The 27,391-nt window shown below is 40.8% G+C and overlaps 1 protein-coding gene across 5 annotated transcripts in view; it reads left to right on the top strand.

Annotated features, from left to right (window-relative positions):
* Window positions 1–27,391, top strand: part of LOC117435007 (protein TANC2-like) — a 124,112-nt gene that overhangs the window by 16,403 nt on the left and 80,318 nt on the right. For 3 of the 5 annotated variants that reach the window (XM_059003360.1, XM_034057841.3, XM_059003359.1), the window contains exon 3: window positions 26,447–26,546. In XM_059003360.1, the coding sequence (XP_058859343.1) occupies window positions 26,480–26,546 (67 nt within the window). In that variant the 5' untranslated portion in view covers window positions 26,447–26,479. Of the gene's footprint in view, window positions 1–8,998; window positions 9,021–10,346; window positions 10,366–26,446; window positions 26,547–27,391 lie in introns of those variants that run through there. The other 2 variants (XM_059003361.1, XM_059003362.1) reach the window with 2 other exon arrangements.

The following is a 27,391-nucleotide window of genomic DNA, read 5'->3' as shown; positions in this document are numbered from 1 at the left end:
GCACGGGCAATACAATCCACACCCCTAGTCTTGCTGGAAATCATTTGCTGTTTCCAAAGTTTTTCGAACGCTACTATACTTTGCAAAAATGTTGGTGTAAAGATTGGTCACAGATCTGCAGATTCCCTTGCAAATGTGCAATCTGCAAGTTAATGATACTGTATAACAGAGCAGGAACAACATCTGGTTTAGTTTATTTTATTTTTTGTGGTGACCTGATTGTTAGACATGTGTTATAAATTGATTGTTAACAGGTTCTGACTTGCCAGGATGCTCAAATATAAATACCCCCCCCCCCCCCCCCCTCCACCCCCACCCCAATACGGGCTTGCATTGCAAAATATATATGCGTAACAATAAACTAACTTGACCCCTAAAATAAAATAATGCAATGCTACATTCTTCTTTAAATATAACTTTAGCTCACAGTTTTATTTATGGCTCTGGTGAGATCATTTACCCTTGCACAGAAAGGACAAGCCGTGTGTGCGTGTGTGCGTGTGTTCGTGTGTGCGTGTGTGCGTGTGTGTGTGTGTGTGTGTGTGTGTGTGTTTTTTTTTTTTTTTTTAAACCAGAAGGAAAAAGGATCACTTTCTAAAGACAGGATTGTCTGTTTTTTTTTTTTTTTTTTTTGCAACAGTAAGCGATTTTAATCAATTATTAATCAACACAGATTTTATTTACTTTAGAAACAACTGAATAATCTGTTGCGGATGTGATGCCATCGGAGCCCTGGATAAATGCTATGGTTCACCCGTGCCGACCATAACTCTGCCTCTGCCACCCCGTACAGCAATACTACATCCCAGACTGATAGCTGGCATTTACAATCCGTAAACAACAGCTTTGCAGATCAAGCCATCGCGATTCCTAAAATGCATACACAAACACGTCCAAATCCTTCCTCTGAATCACTGTAATTACAGGGCTGGCTTATATTTAAAAGTAATTGTTTAATAAGCTCACTTGAGTGTGCTGTTACTGCAGTCATCGCCGGCGATACGCATCTGTTGGACCTTAGGTGTTGCTTGTGATGTTTCCCAGGATCTGTGAGTGGTGCAGTATTACTGCTAGTTCCTTTTGAATTACTGGGTCATTGTTTAAACCTGGGACATGGAGAGAGATGGTGTTTACTGGATCGGTCTTAGACTAGTTGTTTTTATCATCAAAGTTGAACATGTTTTATGATCTTTAGTCTTTTATAGTTATCAGAGTTTTCAACACCACAGCAGGAAAAACAGAAACGTGGCACTAACTCACTTGCATCAGTGCTGGTTTTGTGATGTGGAAAATGCAGAACGTTCACTATTGAGAATGTCGGACGGTACGCAGGGTTTAGAATTGGGACCTGCTTTCCGCATTCTACAGTAAAGTAATACAAAAATAATACAAGGCGATCTGATTCAAGCATTCAAAATCCTAAAAGGTATAGACAATCGTCCCAGGGGACTTTTTTGACCTGAAAAAAAGAAACAAGGACCAGGGGTCACAAATGGAGATTAGATAAAGGGGCATTCAGACCAGAAAATAGGAGGCACTTTTTTACACAGAGAATTGTGAGGGTCTGGAACCAACTCCCCAGTAATGTTGTTGAAGCTGACACCCTGGGATCCTTCAAGAAGCTGCTTGATGAGATTCTGGGATCAATAAGCTACTAACAACCAAACGAGCAAGATGGGCTGAATGGCCTCCTCTCGTTTGTAAACTTTCTTATGTTCTTCTTATGTTCTTAAAATGTATTCATTTTATTTCAGTCTTGTTGTGTATATCTTTGAATTGAGGGCTTGTTACTTTATGTATAAAATATAATAATAAAATAAACAGACTCACTAAATGGTATCATCGCTAGAAAACCAGTCTTCAGTGTTGATAATCCCAGCTGTCGCTGTTTTCAAAAGGTGTATTTCATAAACTGCAACTTGAAAAATCATCAGTAGCATTAAATATTCCTATTTTTTTTTTTTTTGCATGGTTGGTAGATTGTAATCAGTTCTACAAACAAAGCAGAGCCTGCATTGAAATTTTTTCCATAACAGATGGCTAGGTACACAAGGATGCTTTGTGTTTTTTTTTTCATTGTTATTTCAATTGCACAGAAAAGGATAATGATTTCTTGCAATATTTTATGCATACAGTATCGTTATAATTTGTGATTTATAGTTGCTAGTGTTGAGTGGATAATGGATGCATCACACAGCATACAGATTTGCAGCTAATTCGGATGTAAGGGATCAATAAGAGTAGAAATGCAATGGGTGGGGTGGTGGGGGTTAGGGGGCCGGGGTTATGTGCGGGTGGGGTGGGGTGCTTGCTTCAAGTGTTATCAAGCTTTGCCATGTTGAAGGATATGAAACATGTGACACTCCACTCCTCTAGTTTTACTGGATGTAGGCTTGCTGGATGAAGAGGTTCTTCTGTCCATCTTTTGAAGTTATCTGGGACTGGGATAATGGATTTTCCCTGGAATTTAACTAGAAAAAAGAGCTCTGAATTGTCTGACGGGTAGGCAAGCTGTTTTAGTAACAAACACGACACAGGATCTTGCAATAGAAGCGTCTGCAGTTTGAACAGTACTACCCGGGGGAAGGACTTCAAAAGCTGTAAAGAACTTGGCATCGAATCGATGTCAGGGATAGTCTGTGTTGCGAAGCATGATGATGCTGCATACAAGAATCGGACGAGCAGCGTCATTGTTATGCAGTTTAATCATAAAGGTGTGGCCGGTGTGAATATGAGTCATCATTTCCTTTAAGTTGCTGTTGATGGGGTGTCGTGGGGGGGTGGGGGGTGATTGAACCATCTCTGTTGACGTCAGCTACCCGCTGCGGAGCCCCCGGGCGTGTTGAATACTGGTGCTGGATCTGAGACTAGCTCTGCCCTAGTAAGAGTAAGCAGACGGCAGGACTCTTACGAAATGGAATTGTGATGAATAATCCATGAAGAGCAGCACGCTGCTGCTGGGCTGCTTGGGGATGAATATCCCAGCGAGTCGCATCAATCTTCATCCTGTCTCAGTCTTGCTAGTGCCAGGAGAGGTAGGCCCCCTCCATATGCCATCCTAACGCATGGGCAGCCCTTGTACTGCACAGCTTAGCAAACAGATTAGCACGCTGTTCTCCTAAATGGGTCGTTCGCTCATAACATGTAGATCAACGTTTAGGCAAAGGATACTGATTTTTAACAAAGTGAAAACCTACCGATGAAGACACTCGCCAAAACGTTTGAATGCTTTCCTTAATTTGTTAGCCTTGCCTTTTAAAATTCAGTTTGGATTTTTACTATTGACATGTTTTGCTGTTCCGAAATTAACTGTTTTTTGAAAGGGGAATGTTATAACCACAGTTCTTTCTCCTCTCTCTCTTTCTCTGTGTATATTTTAAGCTTACAACAGCCTTAAGGCGTTGGCTTGCGGAAATGCACAGCCGAACAGTGTGAGGTAAGAGTTCACCCTCCTCCTTCTGTTCTCTGCGCCGGCTGTTACATTCACTTAGCAACCTCCCTTTGGTCCACACCCTTGAAAGAGGGAGGAAAGAGGCTAAAACTTGAGTCACGCGTTGAAAAGTGAGAGATGGAACGGTATGGAAAATGTTTTTAAAAAAAACGAATAAATGCAACTATATAGGAGCGGTCCCTCCGGCTCTCTTATTACATAAAGGACATCTTCCTTTAAAAAAAAAAAAAAAAAAAAAAAAATGAAATACAAAATTTGAACTAGGGTGTTCCCAGCAACATTATTTTTACTCCCCGGTGTCATTTCGGTCTTAAAATAAAAAATAAAATGTGAAAAATGTTTAAATTGGCATTTCCATTTTGGAGCTCTTTTGAAACCACAGCGCTATAAATGTATTTCAGAGAAGTGGTGCGTGATGGTATGCAGACAACCCCCTAATCCGTCCAGTTCCATTGGTTTCACTTGGCCTGTCGGTCCCTGCATTCTGTAATGTAACTGCACTCTTCTCCAGCACTGTACACTCGGGTTGCTCTTAGCTTGGTTTGCAGCGTTTTGTGAAAATGTTTCTAATTTCTCTGCCAGAGGTTTGAGATACTCGAGGACCATTAACTTTCCTGTTTGTGGTGCAGAACCATTTCCAAACAAACTGTGATTTGAGGGGAGGGGGGGGGTATTTTAATTATCTAAACAGCAAACAGTGGGTCTCAATATAGTTTCCTACACACCAAGACTGTAGTTTGCATTAAAATATCATAGGCTACACAGCTTGACTCCCAGGCCCCCCCAAGAAGACTCAGCCATGCAGATAATCTCTCCAGCCAAAAGGATGCTGTTTAATAACCCATGCTGTGTGTCCCCCTTGAATCTCAATGCAGTGTTAATGGAAGCTGTCTGCAGAGGGCAATAGAGCTGTGCTTTTATTTAGCTCGTCGATTTCATAAGTAGGCTTTAGATCGCTCCTCACCTGGGCTCCCAGCCTGAGATGAGGAAATCTAATATACTTATAAACGAGCGACGCTTTGCAACCACTGCGCTGTAGCAAATCGTGTGTGGAGTGAGGCTTGTGTGAATGGTGCACTCTAGGGATTTGTAACCGAGTCTCAGTACTGTGGGCATCCTGGTGCTGTTGAATCTGCCCACTCTGGCATAGTGTGTGGGTGTGCCGTGCTGTGTTTGCAGTACAGTGGGGGCTTGCATGTTTTTTGCAGCCGTCATTTCCTACTGTTTTTCATTTTATATAAAAACAAAGAAGAAAAAAAAAACATGCTAAATCTAGAATTAGTAAACAAATTGGTTGCACCTAATTTAGGTATAATTCCACCAATCGCACCTGCCCTGTAATTCCAATCGCTAGTTAGACCCCGCTTACAGTAGAATACTGTGTGCAGGTTTGGTCACCTCACTACAAAAACATTGCTCTTGAAGGTGCAGAAAAGGACAACTCGGCTGGGCCCAGGACTTCATGACATGAGCTACAGTATGAGGAGAGTTTAAAAGAATGAAATCTCTTCAGCTTGGGGGAGCACAGAGAGTAGACATGACAGCATACATGGAAGCTGGAGAAAAGTACTGTAAGAAGGCAGGAAGCACTACCAGGTGACGAATGTCTGTGCTCAATCCCGTTTCCGTTTTTCCCCTTCTTGCTCCCCGTCATTGGAATAGACTCCCACTTATCTTAAAACAGTCACCCACACTACATTGTTTTTGCTCTTCCTTCAAAACGTATCTCTTCCCCCTAGCCCATCCTACTGATACTCCTGGCCCCTGACCTCCTGTTATGACCCTGCTTCCCTGACCCTGACCTAGCCTCTGGCCCTCTGCTTTCATATTAGCAACTAATTTGTATCTCCCCACCCTAGTCCAGTAACTTGCATTCTTTCTTCACCCACTTGATTGATTGTATTATTTTGTTTAAATTTGTAAAGCACCTTGGTTAAAGGCGCTGTAAAAATGTAAATAAATGAGTGAGAAGGGATTGAGGAGACATTTATTGACGCAATTGGCAAGAGGGTAGGACGCGCTTTGGTTGGCAAGATCTCTTTTGGCGAGTAAAGAAACGTCTGATGTAAATCAAAGTGAGATTGTACAACACAGCAAGCAATTAAAATAATTCAAATTTCTATACGTTTTACATGCACTGCAGTACACATTATTATTATTATTATTATTATTTATTTCTTAGCAGACGCCCTTATCCAGGGCGACTTACAATTGTTACAAGATATCACATTATTTTTACATACAATTACCCATTTATACAGTTGGGTTTTTACTGGAGCAATTTAGGTAAAGTACCTTGCTCAAGGGTACAGCAGCAGTGTCCCATACCAGGGATTGAACCCACAACCCTCCGGTCAAGAGTCCAGAGCCCTAACCACTACGCCACACTGCTGCCCTACATGCTGTACAGTATATGGTTATCAAGTCACTATTGCTGGTCTGCTGCAGCAATCCCAGTATTGAAAGCACTAATCTTTGCTGGAAATTTCAGTTAATTCATTTCTAGGTTAAAGAAGTTTCTGTACTTGTATCTTGCTGTACTGAACAATACAATTCACAGCAGACCTTCTCTGGTTTAATTCAGTGCAGAGTAATAAGGAGTTTACCTCATTGAAATCATGTTAATACAGGATTTGCCTAATTAAATATGTGTAATGTGGGATTATCTCAGTGAATATCTCTAATCCAGATTGGTATTGCATGCCTGACTGTAGTCAGTGAGTACTGTTATCCATTACATGGCACTGTCTCTTATATTGGCATGTGCTTACACTTCATTGGTCCCTTTAATAGCCACTGTATCTAATGCACACTGCCATGAATCAGCAACACATCATAATCGTAGCTGGTGGTTTTGTAGAAAGATGACATAGGATTGCTGTATCTTCCTTCCTGAGGTTAAGGGGTTAAAAGCATGATAAGGCTAAGTGGGATTGGAAATGGACAGGCTTTCCTACACAGTTAAGCACAATAAACTCCCGCTATTTGTTTTGTAACGTGTTAAATGTTCCCCCATCAAAAAAGGGACAATGCTGTGCATTGAGTTCTCTGTCTGCCGGAGGCACAGGATCTTAAGATAATCAAGGATTGTTGACTTTCCTGCTTTCTCTTTTGTTATTTTACAGCTGGAGCTGCTGCAGAACGTATTACCCTTGTCTGTTTTTGTTAGTGCTTGTAGGTATCTGTGTTCACATCTAGACCCTTTGGCTTTGTCTGCGGAAGTTAAAGCAGTTTACACAGTCGTTAACCCTGCCAGTGGAGAATTTGCAAGACTGGGTCGATTTCCTCAGCCGAGGGAGTTATAAGCTCAGCATGATGATGATGGTGATGATGATGATTCTATTTAAATGTACTGGCTAATCCTTGTCCATTGACTGGCATGAGTGCCAATAGAAGAAACTAATCGCTGGGCTGGAACGAATAGCTGGGGTAGCGAGTAACGAATCAGATTCAAAATGACCATGGCTCTGCTTGTGTGGAGGTTTGTCTGTTAAAGGGGCTGCATTGCTAGAAAAGAATGGTCATTAAAAGATTGGACAGAAGTAATTATAGTGGAATTGAATCAACAGAATGTGCTACAAAGTAGCCCATCCTTAATGATCGTGTTATCTAATTACACACTTGGACTGTACGTGTTTTGCATCATACTCACCGTTACATGTATGCATATCATAATAGTCCTTATTAAAAGACAGATGCTGTACATTATACTGTTTACTGTAAAACAGAATGGAAACTGGTACTTTCTAGTTTAAAAATGGTGCTAAATATAGACATGTTTTTCATTTACAGACACACAAAAAAAAGGTTCTTTTAGTATTTCTAAATTCGTCACTAATGTTTTAACAGTCATGGATGTTTTTGATGTACATTGATTTATTGATGAAGTGCACTGCTGTGTTTGCTGGGCGGTTGCTCCCTTTAGTTGTTGTGCTTTATTGCCATTTTCAAGCCAGTACTAAAGGGTTTTTTTAACAAGACGCTGTTGATTTTTAAATTTTTTTTTTTTGTTTAAATGAAGCGTTGTCCGTCTTGCATTGTTTTCTTGCAGCTGTTGCCTGTTATCTGTCTGTACAGCGTAACTAAATTTTTGCTGTGCTTGTAGATTTCAGACTGAGCCATTGTGTTCACATACCGTGCCTCATCCTGCTGTAACCGTCCAATCCATGAAACCAAGGCTGATCTCTCCGCTTGCAAATTTAAACCCTATGAAAATATTACCTTCCTATCTGCAAATGCGTACTTTTTAAGAAAGTTATCAGCATGCAGTTTGTGTGCATAATTCTGCAGACCTGAAATATGGTCAGATGACGACGTAGTCTACAGCAAACGGTTTCTTGAGATCCTCATTGCCATGCCCTCTGTATCTACAGTCAGAGATTCAACCTGTCAACAGGTGTTTATGCTTGCCTTCCCACACCATTTGTTGTATTTCTTTCTTGTTTTAATGTGACTGATTAAATATTTAAACAGGCTGTGTTACTTGCCCAACCAGTTTTTGTGTCACAAGTCATCTTAAGTGTCGAATTACATTAACTGATTTGATTTTACCAAACAGGGGGACGGACACGATGCCTGGCTGTTTTTCTGGTTTGATCCATGCCCTAAAAGGAACGAGGGCCCATTGCAAGACCAAAAACTACAGCAATCTCCTAGGTTTGCCTGCATTGCAAACACAGCTGTTACAAACCTTTGCGTTTGTGGTTCGTCAAACGGTTTCTTCTTAAAATACATTTGAGAGCGATTCAAGTGTCACGAGGAGGAAACTGACAATCTGGATGACCACCTCCAACGTGGCAGTAGATTTTAATTTCGTGCACCGGATTGGAAGAAATAAGAAAGTTAGCATCATTTTATTTGTGGGGTTAAGTATATCATTCAACAGTCCTTGATCTACTGTGGTCTTCAGACTCCTTTACTTTCTAGGAGACTCTCAGATGCCTGCTGTTGTTGCTTTAACAGTTACTTTAAGTACCTTTTGCAAATGTCTTCAGAATTGGTGATCCAGAGGTTGCGTGGGGTGTTCCCTGCAGTTTACATGAATTGTGATCGTTTTTTGCTCCACGTTCCCCTGAACGTCATGTAGTTTGTTCCTTGCGATAATAACAGTAAATTGTTTAGCGTTTTGCTTTAAAAGTTGCTGCAGAGGTATGCTGTGTCTCCCGAGTCATTGTTTGATATGGTTGGGGATGAAGATCTATAGTAACTCCTGCAGTTCAAGTGAGGATCTCTGAGCCATGTTTCTAGAAAGTCAAGACTTGTAAATCTGAACTGCAGAGTCACACGATTCTTAATCCTGCACTATATAAAAAAAATAAAAAAAAATGTAGGCAAAGGACTGAGACTCATTGTTCTGCCCGTTCTCTTAACAAGGAAGACCTTGGTGTAATAAACACATTTTCTCTGGAACTCGTTAACTGTCACTAGCCAGGAAATAATACTGTGTAGAAGACTCCAGAAAACGTAATGTTTGCTATCTGGTGTGTAGAGTAGTACTTGCTGAGATAATAGAGGCTTACAAAGGTTTAAGGATACCATTTCTTTGAAAAAGGTACCCTGTTCTGTTGCTGTAAGTATGAACTGTGTCATGTAATTTTGACAAGCACCGTTTTACCTCTTCAGTTATCAAAAGACTTGTTTTAGCCACGTACAGTACAGGGCAACACCAAAAGTAGGCAGAAAATTGAGAAATAAAAATAAAATAAATAGCGACATTTTCCAGAATTTCCTGGTTCTTCTTGGTGGGAGTTGTTTTGGACTGCCACTCAGGCGGTGGAATGTGGAAGTGGAAATGATCCAGAAGTGGTTCTGTAGTGACGCAGGTTTTGGCACACGCCAGCCCTGCGTTGCGGCCTCTCTGCTGGTAATGAAGTGGAAACGGTCAGAGAGCTCCGAGCAGCGCTGAGCGCCTAATGAAGCAGAAAAGCCGTCAGTCAGTTGGCGGGAACCGGAGAGAGAGAGGAAAGAGGCTAGATAAACACATCTACCCCCCCACCCCCCCATCCAAACAGTGTGAAGTGATATCCATTACATACATACTGAATTAAAGTCCTGCTCAGTGTCAATGAGTTCTGTGTTTTTTTTTTTGTTTTTTTTTTAATTCCAGAGGCGCTGAGGTGGTCTGCGTTTGTGAACTTGGCAGACTGAATAATTTTATAGAGGTGAAGGCCTGAGCCAGAGTGAATTTTATTAAAAGTCAGCACACACACACACACTAGCACGCTGGCGTGTCTGCAGTTCGGGGCTCGCTTCGCAGCCTCTGTTTCTAGACGATGCAGGCTGCACTGAATCCATTCTGCAGGTTTAAGTTTCTAACTCTTGTTCCTAGCACTCTGCAGTGGAGGTGATTGGTCTACAGTGCCACTTGAAGATCTGTTTATTAGTGCACAGGATAGATCTGCTTCTTGGCAGAATGAAATGCATTAGGAGACTGTGCAAGCCGTGGAATATGGTTTCCTCGGAGTCTCATCCACAGCGGTTAGGACTAGAGGTTGTGGGCTACAATACCCTCTGTCACTTTTAGAATACAAGAGGGATTGCCAAACTACTTTCGGGGTGGAATAAACATTGATTCTTATTATTATTTTTTTTTGTTCAGTTTTCTCCAATGCAGCCCCACACCGTACCCCCCCCCCCAATGTGTTTTTATATGCCTTTTTTTCTGTGTCTGGGCGTTCAATTGATCAGAAGTTATTTGACCAGTTCACAAATAGTCCAAGTACGCTCTGTAGAGCAATACGAAGTGTATGCACTAGCTGGTTTGTCAATAGGAGGAGCTATCCTGGAATTGTTGTGCGTCCAGGTTTTTTTTTTTTTTTAATTGAGGATAGCAAACACTTCTCTTTTCAGCTCCGTTCTGTGTATGGAGGGAAGGAACACTACCCTGCAAGCTGAATATCTTCAGAAGTGTCACAGTAAGACCCCGCACTTTCATCTTTCCATAGACCAGAACGCAGCACCCACACACTAATCCTGCACTGTAATTTGTAGGTCAGAAATAGCAGAGAATGTACGGAAGGTTTTAGTGGGGGAAGTGCCCTTTTTTGAGAATAGAGAATAGAGATTTAGCAGCAAGAACCAGGCTCAATATGCTGTGCCGTGTGCTGTACAGCGTGAGGCATATTGTAGCAATATTCCCTGTCCCATTACGTGCGTGGTCCGGTGGTTCCGTCAGGGTTATGGGCGGGTGGTGGATGGTTTAGCAGTAAACCTTCACAAAGCATTCTCAATTTGACATTGGTTTTGTCTGAATTGTTTAGAGAGTTAACATATTATTATTTATTTATTTATTTATTTATTTTAATTGCTGCAGTCGGAATAAATTCAAATTGGTCCCTGTAAGTGAAATTAAAAATCCAACAATTGCCTATCGCAGGTGGGGTGGGGGGGTCTGATTTGAAATGAATAAATAAAGCAAACTGTCTTTAACTTCTCGTTAAGGGCTGTAAAATGTGGTTTTACATTCCGTCATTTCTTAGTCTCCTGTACGCTCATATGTGAAACCTTATTGACTGTCCAGTTTGTGTACATTCCCAGAGACCGTTTCAACTACAGGAACATTATGAGCAGTGTGTGTGTGCGTTAGAAAATTCATTCACTTCCACAATCTGCCTTCTCTTGAGACTGCTCTGGGAAACCGTTGACTGGTAACCCGCTCTTGACAGTCAGATCAGCTTGACGAAAAGCTGCACAGTTACACTGTGTAGGTGTTGCTCACTGAAAGCCTGCACGGGTCGGATTGATTCAAATCTATTTCAATCGTTGCTTTTATCCTTTGCAATCAAATGCAGCTTTTCGAACGGCAGCTTTTTGCAATTTTATTATACAATATGCACATCGGTTGCCCTTGCTACATTTGCCACTTGCTTTTGCTATCTCTGCTGGTTTAAAAAAAAAAAAAAAAATAGAAATTAGCAACACTTTTATAATAAGATTATTACACTGCAGGAAGGCGCTAGCCTAAACATTTGCATACCTGACTTTTTACTACAGTTCAGCATTAGAATTGTGATTTGGAGGGTTTGCAGTCTCTCAGGGCTGCCTTGGCTCTCGGCAGCCAGCTGGCTAGTCCTGGTCCTTCTTCAGAGAGCTAATTTGCAATGCGAGTGGCAGCCTGGCTTGATGGAATTGATTCCATACCCTGAGGGGGCAATAGCTGTGTGTTGGCACAGCGGAGGGCACTAAGTTGCCAATAAGCTTGTCACTGACACCCATTCACCATCTCCTGGTCCAGAGCACAAGCCAGCAGGTTAACACTAATTATTATTATTATTATTAATAATAATAATAATAATAATAATAATAATAATAATAATAATAATAATAATAATAATAATACATTATTATTATTATTTAATAGTTTTAATATTTTTCAACAAAACCAAAAAACAGATTTGACAAAAAAAATACTACTGTAGCAAAAAGTGTTACCCCTAATAGTAGTAAATAACAATTAATTCCATCAAGGGGTTCAGGTGAAACTACAAGAGCTCTTAATAACCAGTTGTCTATTTACGTTTTCCAGGTACCCATTTCCAGGTCTTATACTTTATAATGCACAGGCAATCAAGCTGCATGACAATGCCAACTTTACTTACGTTTCTAAGTTCAATCCAACAGCACGCCCGGCAGGAATCGGTTCTGTGTTTTCACCTCCCCTCTCCTTGCAGAAGTCAAAGAGGTTAGGAAGTCCTCTCTGCTCCACGCACTGAATAATTCATCTGGCGAACCGCGGGAAGCATCTCTGTTCTGGCAGCTGCCCCGGTGGTAGTGTGAAGCAGATTTTCTCTCTGCATGTATGCATTAGAAATGCCGTTCATAACGGCCGAGCGAGGCTGCCTTTTTAAATATTCAAGCGTCTGTCTATTTCCTTTCCTGTTTTTATTTTAATTTTGTTTTGTTTTTTAGACCCCCGTGCCATTTACGTTTTGCTATACCGAGAGGGGAATATGATTATTAATTTATAATTTAATAATGTTTTTTTTTTTTTTTTTTTTTTTTTGCAAGACAGAATGAGATGAGACACGGTCGTTTTTAAATGAAATTGGAAGTCAAGACGTTTCATTAGAGTGGCACCAGGATTAAATCAGTGGAGGCACAGTGGGGATATTCTTGGAGGAGACTGGCTTATACCTCCATTGAACCCAGCCAGGGGGCAATGAATACCTTGTTTTCTCGGACAGAGAGAATCCCTTGATTTGCCTGGTGTCTATATCCAAGCACTACTGCAAACTTTGCTTTGCACATTGTAATTCACATGTTCTGAAAGCACTTTGAAATGAAAATCATTCAGTGGAAGAATATACACATACAGTATTCAGCCACCGGAAGGCACTGTGTGCTATGCGAAAACCTGCATTAGACTTAATGGTACATAAAGGTATTAAAGCAATACATCTCATTGGTTCCAAACTAGAGAAGAAGCAATTGTTTAAAATGGTACCCTTAGTCATCAAAACTGTATTTCCCAGCATGACCCAACATTGAGTCACTGTTCAGCCAATGTGTGAAACCTGGCTGTCTTGCGAAACCGATTAGCTCATTTTAGCCTCGAGAACGAATGCAAGTGCCGGCTGCCTTAAAGAAAAGCTGAGAGAGAACTGTTAAGATCTGGAGAATAACCTGGTGATGTGATGGATTACCTTGAAACTGCACTGCAGCCCACCTATACTGTACAGGTGAATCTTCTTTTTTTTTTTTGTTTCTTATAAATTTTGCCTTCTAATCTACACAATTTTCATGTTGTAGGAGATGCGGTATATAGATGTGAACATAGGTTTGCAGTTCTCTAGTGATTGCCAGTAATCCAACAAGCAATTTGACCCCTGGTCTGAAGGAACGTCCCTTTTAATTAGCAGCGTGTTAGCAGAACCCACCCCCAGACTCAAGACTGCGACAGTCCGTGCAGGAAGTGACACCCCAGCTTGTGTTTTTCTATGGGTTGCTGGGGCAACTGCTTACTCTGTCTGCAATTTACTAGGTGTTTTTCCTAGTGTCTCTTCCAATAATCTGCATGGATTTAACATTTGTAATATATTTTGCATATAACAACAATGACGATTTTGTTTCTTCTTATAATCCCATTTTTTTTTTCTCTCAATTTCATGCATGAGAAATAATCTCGTTGGTAGGTGAATGTCTTGGGGTGGTGTTGCTTACTCTGGATTGTGTATAGTGGCCCGGTATGGTTGAAGAATATTTAATTGATGCTTTTGTATTTTCAGCTACTGAATATAAAAGAGAAATCTAGAAGGCTTCAGTCTCCGAATCAGTTAGCCTGGTAACTTAAGATACAATGGAACCTGAATATGCCACAGATCAATTTGAAAACATACTGTGATAAGGGGCTGAGATGCTAAAATGTCATTCGATCCCTGAAGCAGAATCATTTCCATTGATCAAGCTGTGCGCTAGAACTGTTATCCAGTGATAAGAACCTTATTGATTTAATTAGCTATCACTAGGTACAGTAGCAAGAAGCAGCAAAACTTTTGTTATCAAAAATCTACGCAAAGAAAAGTACAGTTCACTGAACTGCCTTTATTGTAGCACCATTAATTGATCACAAAGACATGATTCCTGTACATTTATATTTATCGCATCAAATAAATGCGATTTTTCTATTGGTGTGGCAAGGAGCAGTACAGTACTGATTTGTGAGTGCAATTAACTGCGCTGTGGGATGCGTCTCCGGTCCTGAACTGACTTAAACCAGGGAGGATAGCAGACAATCCATTTTAATTAAGTTTATCTAGAGGGGGCTTATCTGCTTTATTATCTAGTTATCTTTCAGAATGGCTTGTTCCCATCTGATAAATCTCACCAGAGATTCCCAGGCTGTTCACGTGTGACTGTTTCCATCTCCATTGCATTGGCAATTCATGGGGAAATAATGGGCTCAGTATTGATTATAGTACCTACAAAAAAAATAAGCTTATAAGGGCAAATACAACATCCCTATGAGACTCCCATTATTTATTATATATAATATTTTACACAGGTTGTGTATATAGCATTATTTAAAAAACAGAATCACCTTGCAAACAAGAGAAATAAAATAAAAAGCAAACTAACCAAATGGGGGGAGGGGGTTCAATGTATTGCAGGGTTTTGGTTATGTACAGTATATAGCTGATTTTAAATCAATGTGTAGCATGCAGCACGAATTTAAAAAAGTTTGTATTGTGATGTGAAAATTATGATCATGCACAGTTGTAGCGTTAGAACTGCAATGATAAAGCATTCACGGATCCCTTAGAAAGCTGGCTGTTCTACCATTTCTGCCTGCATGCAGTCCAGGCCTTTGATAGTGAGGTTGTCGCTGCTCTGCTCTGTTGTACTTCAATATTAGTTTCTTCAGAGCCCTCAGAGGGAGTTCATTAAAGCAGCCCAATTATTCTGGGATGTTTTGGGAAAGTAGGTGTTGAATTAAAAATCCCCCAGAGGCATAACTCAGGAGTTCTGTTGAAGTGCTGTGTAATTATTAAATACACCTCTTGAGAAGCTGCAAGAAAGCGAGCAGTTTGTTTTAGAAATATTTGGTAGAAGGGTATTATTTCTTTCAACAAAACCAGCTAAGTTTTGCATCACCTAGAATTTTAGGATTGAGACATTTAAAACAATATATATATATATATATATATATATATATATATATATATATATATATAAAATATATAATAAATTATTTGAGTATATGTATTTTTTTAACATCAGGTAGTCAAAGAAACTACAAAATCATATGGCAAAAGTCTACCGGAAACCATAATACTAGTACAGTAGTATTTCAGGTTTAATTTCGAAATGTCAAGTTTTTTTAATTGTCAGGTGTTTGTTAAGTATATAGAGAACTCCAAAGCGGTGTGTAATTCAATATGTTCACCTAACATTGTTCCACCGGTTTCCTTTGACTTTATGAAGCAAATTGAGTTAATTCTATAGGGCAGGGCTTCCCAGCCCTGGTCCTGGGGACCCCCCCTGTGTCTGCTGGTTTTCATTCCAACTGAGCTCTCAATTACTTAACTACACCCTTAATTGAACTCATTTGCTTAATTAGGCCTTTTTAATTGTTCTCAGCTCCTAAAAAGTTGCAGATTTCAAGTTTCTTATAAAATGTTATAGTTAACTTGAAATCTCCAACTGTTGTAGAGCTGAAAACAATTAAAAAGACCTAATTAAGCATATCATTAGTTGAATTAAGGGTTAGTCAAGTAATTGAGAGCTCAGCTGGAATGAAAACCAAAAGACACGGGGTCCTGAGGGCCGGGTTTGAGAAGCCATTCACTTTGTTCCACAGTACGAGAAAAGGCTAATGTTTGTTAATTTTATATATATATATATATATATAATATATATAGCGCTTTGAGCAGGGGTGGGCAATCCTGGTCCTGGAGGGCCGGTGTCCCTCCTGGCTTTTGTTCCAACTGTGCCTTAAATGACTTAATTAGACCAATAATCGGCAATAATTGGTTCAATTAAGTAATTTAGGGCACAGTAGTAACAAAAGCCAGGGGGGACACCGGCCCTCCAGGACCAGGATTGCCCACCCCTGGCTTTGAGGGAAGGTTAGTATTTGCAAACAGAACTGAACATGTTTAACCCCATACCCATGCTTTTCTTTACTCCACAGTTACACACTTTTAAAGTTACAGGCTGCTGTTCTGCAGACAATGGCTACCCAACACTGTGCCCTGGAGAGATTTTCTTGTATCTCTTGGAGTGCTGCCATTAATTAAGGAAACAAGAGGACGCAGCATTTCACATTGTTTGGATGCAGAGTGGGCTGGTATGGGGAAAGCAGCTTGAGGGATTTCATTACTGGCATGACAGCATGTCGGCTCAGGGCTTTGAAGATAGCGGGGTGGTTTAATGCACAAGCCCTTCTGCATCGAGTACTGGTATTGCTTTGAATCTGGCAAGGCGAACGTGATGCTAATGGCGTTTTAGCCCCCCTAAACGGTACATTTTTGCATGGCGGACCATGCCAGTGTAGCTGTAGTCAGGATCATTTTCAGTAAATAAACTTATTTAAAAAGAAAATAAAAAAACAAAACACTAAAATAATCTGGTCCGTGCTAAATACAGGGTGATTAGAAAGTAAGTTTACCACATCAAACTTTCTGCCTGAACCAGTTAAGAGCTGATTTCATTTGGATTGCTTGCTTGCTTGCTTGGTTAGTTGGTTGGTTGACCTGGATACATCATTTTAACACTCAACGAGAAGGTTCTAAAAAAAAAACAAAAAAAAACTGGAGTGTCCTCTGGGATAATTCAGTGCCTACAAGTGCTGCATAGCACTCTGGGAAATTTAGATGCAAACGAAGAACATCCACCTCCAGTTCCTTTGCAAAGCTTGTTTGTGTGTGTGTGTGAGATCCCTGGATCCAAATGGTGCTTCTGACACACAGTTCATGTTTGCAGTTTTAAAACCACCTCTCTTTTAAAAACAATATTTGTTCAACATCCTTTTAAAGGACACACGCATAAACATCAAGGTGTTTAATGGAAACAGTTGGGTGTAATTGAATTTTCACAGTTTTGGTATTGCCTGTGGTTCTTAAAATAAATCTGTGAACGTTTGATAGTAAGTGTCACCTTCCGCGTTGGAGTAGTAGAGGACATTGTGGGGGGTGGGGGGGGAAGGAACGGTAATATAAACCGCCAAAAAAGTTGTTTTTCTTTCCAGTTCTATGAAAAGTTCTATTTTTCAACTTGTATTATTTGTACCCATGTGATGTATAGTTTCCAAAAACAAAAGTAGACTTTAAAAGTAAATCAATTTATTTTCCTGAGTGCACCACCTGGACACCTCCCTGCATTGTTCTAGGCGCCTCTGAAGTACAAACTGTGGTTGTCTATGCTGGGATGCCCCTTGCCTGCTACCCTAGGTTGTGATCACCAAACTCGTTTCACTAGTGGCCCGAGCTGGTCTGGCTGAGACTCTTCTGTATGCTGGGAATCTGAGATTTACATTTGAGTTGGAACCCATAAAAAGTGTGCAGCTATACACATGTACCGATTCTGCTAATGTACCAGTGCTGTATATGAAATGTCCTGTTCATTGAATAATAGGAACTTTTTTTTCCTTTAGGCTAGTGTTTGTAATTTTTATTCATTATATATAATAATAATGATGAACAGTGCACTCTAATTAGTTTAATAGCGAGTCGTAGAAGTGATGTAGTTTCAGCTCACAGCTGGCCAGTGATTATGGTGCTTTGAAGCTCTCCGCTAAGAGAGATTTGGATTAGTGGTACTCTGTACATTAGTGCTGCCCCAGACAGCCCTACTTGTGACTGATATTGGTATTTAAAACCAGAGAACCAGATGTCTTTAAGAGGATGCAGCCCTTAAGAACTTGCCAGCCTGCAAATAAAATGTGCGAGTTACTGTAGCCTGTACAGTTTAGAAGTAAAATAAACCCTGTCAAGGACCTTATTAGGGGTCACGCTGTAAATATTTGACTTTTTTATAGTCTTGATCTCTCCTGGGATGTTTCACATGCCACTGTCTTTCTGATAAAATAATGGGCTGCACATTTTCAAAGCTTGATGAGATTATTTTCAATAAGCTACTAACAACCAAACGAGCAAGATGGGCCGAATGGCCTCCTCTCGTTTGTAAACTTTCTTATGTTCTTACTCCAATTCATCATGAGCACGTTGGTTTTCAGAGAGGAGAAACGCACCCAATAAAGTTACCAAGCCAGATATGAACAACTCAGACTTTTCATTTCAGGGGCTTGAATGAAGTATTCGTTTTTTTTTTTTTCCCAGATTTTGAAAAGTTGTAAACATGGTAACAAGACTGTAACAAGCCATCGCAATACAGTGCTTCTTGCACTTGAATGAAGTGCGCTGTGCAAAGGGAGGAGGGACAGAGGGGCTTGGTGGTGCATCTACAGGACTCCAGCACTATTCCACTGTGGTCTGTGTTTTTTTCTGCCAGAGTAATGGAACTTGGCATTCCAGGATCTGAGCCAAATAGAAAGGTGAACATAATACTGTACAAGGCAGATGAGGTTCTAAACATTGTGGCTGCCAAAGCCTGTGTGGCCAGTGGTTCAAACAGTGATCTTGAGAATTACGTGACGTGTGTGTTTTGGGTTGATTTGGTATGAGGTTCAAGTGACTTGGCCATTACAACCAAATGTAGTATTGCTGGACCACATTAGAATCAGGACCAGAACTGGAGATCAGTTGGAAAGACACCACAGGGGTTCACACACTTATTTAGCTGATGCCTTTATCCAAGGCGACTTACAGAGACTAGGGTGTGTGAACTATGCATCAGCTGCAGAGTCACTTACAACAACGTCTCACCTGAAAGACGGAGCACAAGGAGGTTAAGTGACTTGCTCAGGGTCACACAATGAGTCCGTGGCTGAGGTGAGATTTGAACCGGGGACCTCCAGGTTACAAGCCCTTTTCTTTAACCACTGGACCACATAGCCCCCTAGTCTCTGTAAGTCACCTTTGATAAAGGCGTCTGCTAAATAAACAAATAATAATAATAATAATAATAATAATAATAATAATAATAATAATAATGGGACTGTTCCGAAAAATGTACTTTGGTAGCAAGGCCCCCATTTGATTGACATGGGACATGACTTGTAAAGTACTGTACTAAAAACAGAACAGAGATGTATGTTTGTATAACGCAGAGCCATGTGGTGGGGTACTTAGCACACCCGTTTTAAAGAGAAACCGGGATGGGGTTTGCATTATCATATGTTAAACAAAGAAAACGCCACCCCGATGGGAATGCAAGTGTTTGGACTATGCTTGGTTTACAGTATTCCCTGAAGCGCGTCTCAATACCTTCTCTGTGTTTTTCATTTCTATTAGAAACACATGCCATGACCCTGCAACCAGGACAGCTTACAGTATCGAATTACAGAGCAACAGAAAATATACCACGGAGCGCACACACACCACAGACATTTAAAAAAAAAAACCAAAAAAACACTTTTTGTTTTAGGAGATGGTTTTGTTGCCATTTCACTGTCTACTTTTATATCAAACAGTTTTGATGATGATACTCTGGTCGACCTTATGAGAATGCAATCCTGTGATGAGTGGATGAGAAGAATCAATGGAAGCTGCGTAAAACAAAGCAGTTCGGTATTAAAACTATAGTAACAAAAAGCAACAAAAAAAGGTCAATAAATAATGAAGCCAGGCCTGTGGTTAGTTAGTTCTTTTTTGGCTGCTTCTGTAGCAAAATAATTGACCTCCCTTCACCTTTCACCCTTACCGGTTAAAAAATTCAGCATTGAAATTAACCTTGCAGAAAGCTATCCCCTAGGGCAGCTTATCAGCTGATTTTAAGCGTGTTAAATACTGAAAAAGATTAAAAAAAATAAAAATAAAATCTTGAATGATTTTTGCTCACTGATTTTTTTTTTTTTTTTTTTTTTTTTTTTCCCCTCTTGACGTCTCCTCCTAAACTGGTCTTGCAGTTTCTGACGTCCTACTGTAGTTCATTACCATTCCATACAAAGTAAATGAACACGATCAAGTATCAAGCAGCTCTTTTTGAACGAGAACAGGTGCAACAAATTGCTTATCCGGTTTTCATTCTCCTCCTGTCAATTGCAGTGGCATGATGGCTCTGTGACTGCTGTGTGGGGGAGCGTTTTCTCCTCGCCTGGCTGATTGCGTTGGTCAGCAGAGAGACCCAACGTTTGTATTGTGTGTGTGTGTGTGTGTGGTGTTTTATTTTATTTATTTATTTATTTTGGTTATCATTCTCTCTCTGTATCAGAGCTGTCTTCTGAGACTTCTATAAAGAAGCAATGGAATGATCCTGAATTTATTAAAATAGCCAGGGGGGCATGGATGGGCTTTGTTTATTAGCTGTACCGCTTGTGATGTCACTGCTGCCTTCAGCAGCCCATTCTGTATTCCTTCCTATAGGAAGGTGATTTAAAGGGGACCACGGGCATGTTATGCAGGCAGTATTTGTGTTAGTTTGACTGTACTTTACAGTATGGTGTGTTTTTTTTTTATTATTTTTTTTTTATATATATAATCGCTCTACAAGATAATACTTTGTAATAAAGGAATTCATCCTCTTCGGTTGACTTTTAAAAATGTTTTTTTTTTTTTTTTTTTTTTTGTTACCATGAATTAAAAATACATTTTTCCTAAACGAATGCTTATTTTAATGATTTAAAAAATCCTAATTTAGAAATGACAAATTACGTACGCTTTGAAGGGCAGCATTTGATTTGGGTGCAGTGCTGTACTGGAGATCAAAAGCAAAGTGAAAAAGGCTACAGTGGCCATTTATTTGTCATCTGCCCAGGGCCAGCCAGAATAAAACCTTGCTCTCCCTCCCCCGCCACCAAATTGATATGGGATACGTTCTATTCTGCAGCCGCAAACAAACATTTCTAGCTGCCTGTGGCACAGTCCTGTAAATGAATACTAAAGAGATGCAGTAAGTGAGCTTTAAAAGGGATTTAATGAATAAAGCCTGATAGCGATGTCTTCACTGATTTCCAAAACATTGTCCTTCCACTTAGAAACTTCATTTCCTCGCTCTAATCTGGAGGATTTGATTCATCTGGAGGTATTGATTAAATAATGACGCAGTCTGATTTTCAGGATGTCTGTTGATGTGTTTGGTTGCATAGCAACCACATGTTTTTTTTTTTTTTTTCTTCCTTCTGATTTATTTTATAAACAGGGCTATGAGCTTTGTATTGCCATGTCTTGTTGTTGAATGAACCTTTCTCAATTTTTAAATGTACAGTGAAGTATTTTATTTTAATGAATTCTTGGAGATGGGTCTAATAGTTTAGAAATCCTATATTCATCCAATAAGAGACATGGATCATATTGCTACTGTCTGTTGCAGTGATATTGCATCCTGATTTATTTAACTTCTGTTACCACATGATGGCCATTAATAATTGCTTTATGCCCAAGGACTTAACCCTCTGGTGTTATTTTTACTTTTTTTTTTTGTCCTTATTGCTACACATTTTGTTACAGGTCTGTGATCCACAGTAAATGTATATTCTTTATTCATTTAAATTTTGTTCTTCCCTTACTGGTTTTAAGCCTTTATAGCAGTATTCATTTATAGTTGAATCCCAGGAAAATATGATATTTTAGTGAACCTCAGTTCCCGCAGGCAGGCGCATCTCACAGGTCGAGGCAATCCACACACAGGCGGAGGGTGGGCTCGAACCCGGGACCTCTCGCACTAAAGCATAGCGCCGGTACCGCTGTACAAAAGAGCCGGTTGTGAGGAGCGTGTATCGGGTTTATGTCCTCGTGTGTGATTATGTCACCTACCAGTCCTGCTGCTGCCTTCCCCCGTGCACGCTACAATATATTTTCAATATGCTTGTGAAGTATCTGATTGCCATCAGGATGCTAAAAATGTCATTTGTTAAACTGTTAAGCATGAATCAGTCTGGTGACCTTCTCACAGTAATCGTAGCCACAGTCTCTGTCTGTGCTGCACTGTACATGAGCCCACAGGAAAGCTGAAGAGACTCATTACTGTAAGTAATCAAAACATCTCTCTAATAATCCTCAGTAGTGTCCGCGCGTTCAAAATGAGATGCATCAGTCTTCTCGGCAGTCAGAGCTAAGCTTTGTAATTAGTTCCCTTCTCGATTACCCCCCTGCCCACCCACCCCCCCCTATAGTTACTGCAGTGACAGTGTACAGCAAGGGGAGGGCATGGTTATTGCACTGGGCTGGAGCGAGAGAGTGAATAGGGAGTAGATCACATCATCTTGTTCATTCTCCTTAATTTTATTTGCGTTTCAGAGTCCTTATGTAGCCTGCGTGTGCGGCTGATTACTGATAAAGACAAACGTTAAAGATCCAGTCAGCCAGCAAGTGTAGAGGGTCTGCTTGCAAACTGTACCACACTGCTAATGCCGTCTATAAGTTTGCCATGATATTTTGCAGTTTTTTTCTACGGTTGTGATATGCATTTACCACAGTTTACCCTGGTTTGCGATGGTTTTTTTTGTATTATACTGTACTGTACCCCGCTGTGCTTGTGTGGCTAAATGGTGTACAGTATTTGTCGGTTGCCTTAAAAAAGAAATGGATCAAGATCACGTTTATTATTAAATGAATAGCTACTGGAATTCAAGTCACTGAAGTGCTACTCTAGCGACTTACCGATCTCATCAGCCACCCCAGGTGTGGTGGTGGTGGTAGATAATGGGGGAAGTGTAGTACTCTGCTTCCTTGACATAGAGTCACGGCTTAAACTCATAGTTGTCAATTCTACAGTGCCTCGGGCGGCTATGTGATGGATGAATCTTACAGTATTTCTTGTGCCAGCCTTCTCTTTGTTTTGTGGTCTTGGGTACTCCATGCACACCAGCAGTGTGGAGTAGTGGTTAGGGCTCTGGACTCCTTACCGAAGGGTCGTGGGTTCAATCCCTTGTGGGGGACACTGCTGCTGTACCCCTGAGCAAGGTACTTTACCTAGATTGCTCCAGTAAAAACCCAACTGTATAAATGGGTAATTGTATGCAAAAATAATGTGATATCTTGTAACAATTGTAAGTCGCCCTGGATAAGGGCGTCTGCTAAGAAATAAATAATAATAATAATGACAATTGCATGGAAGATGGTACATGATACAAAAAAAAAATGCAGCTGAAATATGTTTCCAGACCAAGGCATGGAATTGCAGTGTAGTTACAGAAGTAATCTCCGATCATTCCCAGATTTAACTTAGAGTTGCCCTACTTATTGCCACGTAATGTAACTCCGGATTGGGGAGGGTTATTTGGTTCCCCGGAGCAGAAACTGTAGCCAGAAAGCTTCTTGATACAGTGCGGCGTTCAGGATTTGGGGGGTGGGAGGTTCTGCAGTGAGTGACGGATAAGGAGAGAAGCTGCTCAAATCCTCCTCCTTGTCTTATCAGCTAAACAGGAGACCAGGAATCCTGCCTGCGAGGCAGCTGAGTCATAGCAGTTTAACATGGAACATCTGTTAGTCCCTCTCCTCACAACACAAAGAGCTTAGTGCGTCCGGGTGGAGGGGGGGGGGGAGGGGGGTGGTGAGAGGAGGTAGGAGAACGAAAAGCATGGGGTAGCACTGGGATTTTTCAGGTACAGTATGCCGCCTTCTCCTGCCTATTGTCTCAGCCTGCTGTACCTGTCTGCTAGCAAAGCTTCTCATTGCTTCTTTTTTTTGCAGCGAACTTGGCCTTGTTGTGCATGCAGACTCAGTAAGGTTTATGATGCTGCCATAAAAGTATAGCCAATGTACTGTAGCAGGGTACCTAATTAACTAAATAGCTTTTTCTTCAGTAGTGTTTTGTTTTTGACAATGTGTTGTGCGTTTTCTATTTGCTGTCTCCATACGGTAGCAACCTGCCCGGTCACACGTTGCATTACACTTCAGACTGAATTCTTCCAGTCACCTGCAAGACAGTCTTCATGTGGTCAATTAAGTAACAGGCTAACTGCTAGATTTACATGTCTGTTCTGTGTTTTTAAGGATATATCGCACCCTGTATGAATGCATTTCAGTGGTGCTTTTCTTCAGTCCCTGCCCTACCCCCTTTTTCACGCTCCTTTCTAATTTGGCATGCAACATGAATAAGTGATGTATATTTTATAAAGCAAGCATATGAAGTTCATTATTTATTCGCTAAGCAGCTGTGTGCTTTACTAAACGACAGGTAATAGAAGAATAGAGTTCAGTTTACGGTATAAAGCTGGGGGGGTTCCATTTTAAATGCATTACCACGCAATAACATACAGTAATACAAAAATACACGGATTGTGAAACTGTTCTCGCTGCATGTAACTGCAACTCGGTCCTGGGACGCCTTTGTAAACAAGCTGTTTGGAGTTTAAATGACTTTTCCAGCGGATACAATTTTGAATAAATAAGTAGAAGAACGCGGTGGTGCTGTAATCCGTTAACCTACTGTAACTGTAATTGGATTCTGCTCTGACACGGTGACTTCTGTAATTGCAGTGTTTTATTACAGCAGGTAAGAGAACGATGTCATTGCACAGCACTAAGCAAGTAAAAGCAGGCGTCATGCCTGGGTCTTACAATGAAATTGCAGGGCTGTTGCAAAGCGCTGTATGAAGATAAGGGGAGTTTAAACAGAGTACAATTGAAAATGTGGTGCGCTTTTAGTGTGCTGTTTACATCATGGGGCACTCGCTTTTAAATAAGCTTATTACGCATTTGTAGGGTGTTCGCGGTTTACATGGTTTTGCATCAGCCAGATTTTTGGAGCTTATTTTTCTGGTAAGAAGTATTTGGTTTATATCGGATGCATAATGGTTAAAACAGCAATTGGAATGAAACGTAACATTATTTTGATGTCCGATTATATAAAAGATCCTTTTTGGGGGAAAAGGTGTAAGAAGTGTGTGTGTGTGTGTGTGTGTTAACAATTAAGTGGCATTGTCCTCATTTGAGGACAGGCTACTTAGCAATTTTTTTTTGCTTTTAAACTGCCATCTACCTGTTTTTTTTTTTTACAAAATTTAGTCGTCGCCAATTATTTTTACCCCGGTTTTCACCCCAATTTAGCATGCCCAATTATTATCTGTATCCCCGGCTCACTGCTCGCAACCCCCCCCCGCCGACTCAGGAAACGGAGGCTGAAACACGCGTCCTCCGAAACGTGCTCCTTCCAAGCCGTCATTTTTCGCACTGCAGATCCACAGCAATGCTACCAGACCTATAGTGCCGGAGGACAACACAGATCTGGCGGCTCCGCTGCAGAGCAACAGGCGCCCTATCGGCCACAGGGGTTGCTGATGCGCGGTGAGCCGTGGATTCCCCTGCCGACCTAAGCCCTCCCTACCCGGGCAGCGCTCAGCCAATTGTGCGCCGCCCCCTAGGAACTCTCGGTCACGGTCAGCTGTGATATAGCCTGGATTCGAACCAGCGATCTCCAGGCTATAGGGCACATCCTGCGAGGAGCGCCTTTACTGGATGCGCCACTCGGGAGCCCCCATCTACCTGTTTTTAATTTTCTCTTTAACTATATTATCATGATAACTTTCATTTTGTTAACCGCAAAAGAAAAATGTATTTGGTCGGGTTAATATCGACGTGCACCACAGAATGCGCAGTATTTATGAAGATGTTATTTTCTCGGGAAATGAAAATCGGATTGAAGGAAGGCTCTTTAATGAGGGATGTGCCTCAGCTCAAGTATCTCTGCTTAGGGCTTGGTCTGTCCTCGTGTAGGTGTCGGTGCTCAAAGATCACTTTAATCACAGTGTCCGTGCTGAATTGTTCAAGCAACTAGTCCTCTCGCAGATTGATTATGCAGAACTTTACATGCAGTGTGTTGAAAATAGATTCAGCCATATTAGGTATCCTGTTCAACAATTATCTTTTCTTTTTGCATGTGTGTGTGTGATTTTATTTTCTCATCATTGTCCTAGCAACAGGGTATTCATCCTGCAATAGACGTTACCGTTGCATCTGATCAATAGCTGGGTTTATTGTATGTGTATAAACTCACAGGCTTGGTTAAAGAAAGGAGCTTGATACCAGGAGGTTGCCGGTTCAATCCCAGCTCAGCCACTGACTCACTGTGTGTGTGACCCTGAGCAAGTCACTTAACCCCCTTGTGCTCCTTCCTTCGGATGAGACATAAAAAAAAAAAAAAAAAAATGTTGAAGGCTCTTTTGCATTGTGGTTAAGGTGCTCGCTTGCGGTGTGCAGGGTTGCCAGTTCACGCTCAGCCCGGTTACGCCTGCTATTTTACATGCAAATAAAAGAACTACAAAATTGCAGCATTATTCTCAAATATGAAACATATTTTACCATTTAATATTAAAAATGTCATTGTTAAAATCTGAAAACTAGGATTTAGTTTCGATGCTCTTGGCTGTCTGCATGTCGCATCATTGACTGGAGTATGAAAGTTGTTTCCATACTTTCATGAATTTAATATTAAGCTGCGTTGGAAAGCATTCCTTGTGAGTAACTGGTCTTCTGTCCTGTTTGTTTCATTTCTCTGCAGAGTTGACGGTAGCCGTCGAAGACCGGTGCTGCCATGTTCCGAAACAGCCTGAAGATGTTGCTTAGCGGTGGCAAGTCCAACCGCAAGAACCGAAACAGCGGTGAGTCACATGACCTGCATCTCTCTCCAGCCTGGCAGGGGTTCGAAGTTACTGAGAGAACCTCAGATTCTTTCTCTCTCTCTCTCTCTCGCTCTCTCGTTGTTTATCAAGAAGCACGTGCTTCCAGTGACTACAATAAAAAGCAGGATAGGCATTTCAGTCATAAAATATATTTTCTTGTTTCCCCTTTTAAGAGTCCAGCTGGTAGCAAGGTGTTCTTGGCTAAAATCCCAACCAAAGAAACGCAGCTTGCCAATGTGCTATGTGTAATTAAAGACACTGTTACAAGGACTTGGCTTGCTATGAGCTCTCAAACTTGAAGAGGTACACAAACAGCACCCGTGTATGCACGCATACCTGCTCAAAGATACATGCACAGTATAGTAACAACAGATAGGTCCCTTTGTTCCAAATGCACAATTAAAAAAATAGCAGACTGTGTTTTTGTGACTCTGTTGCACACAATAGATGGTCTGCATTAACTTAACAAGCTGCACATTTCAACAGTGACTGATGTGGTTCTGTCCTTTTCACTGTCAGATTAGAACATCCGTTGTCAGACGTGAGAGGTCCAGCACAGTATTCTCATAGTAACGATGTTTGGTTTAGTCGGTCACATCGCATTATAAACCTATAAGTCTTTTTAGACTAACCGTGGTAACCCTTATGAAATGTTCTGATAGTAAAAGTATAGCAAAATGTAATAAAGTATGGTAAAGCATATTAATAAACATGGCAAACTGGGGTCAGCTATGTTTTTTTTTTTATTTTTTTTTTATTTATTTAGTCGTCACCAATGATTGTTACCCCAGTTTACTCCGCAATTTGGAATGCCCAATTATTAT

The sequence above is a fragment of the Acipenser ruthenus genome, chromosome 28, assembly GCF_902713425.1.
Source record: "Acipenser ruthenus chromosome 28, fAciRut3.2 maternal haplotype, whole genome shotgun sequence".
Lineage (NCBI taxonomy): Eukaryota > Metazoa > Chordata > Actinopteri > Acipenseriformes > Acipenseridae > Acipenser > Acipenser ruthenus.
The sequence above is the reverse complement of the archived record's forward strand: the minus strand, read 5'-3'. Positions and strand labels throughout refer to the sequence as shown.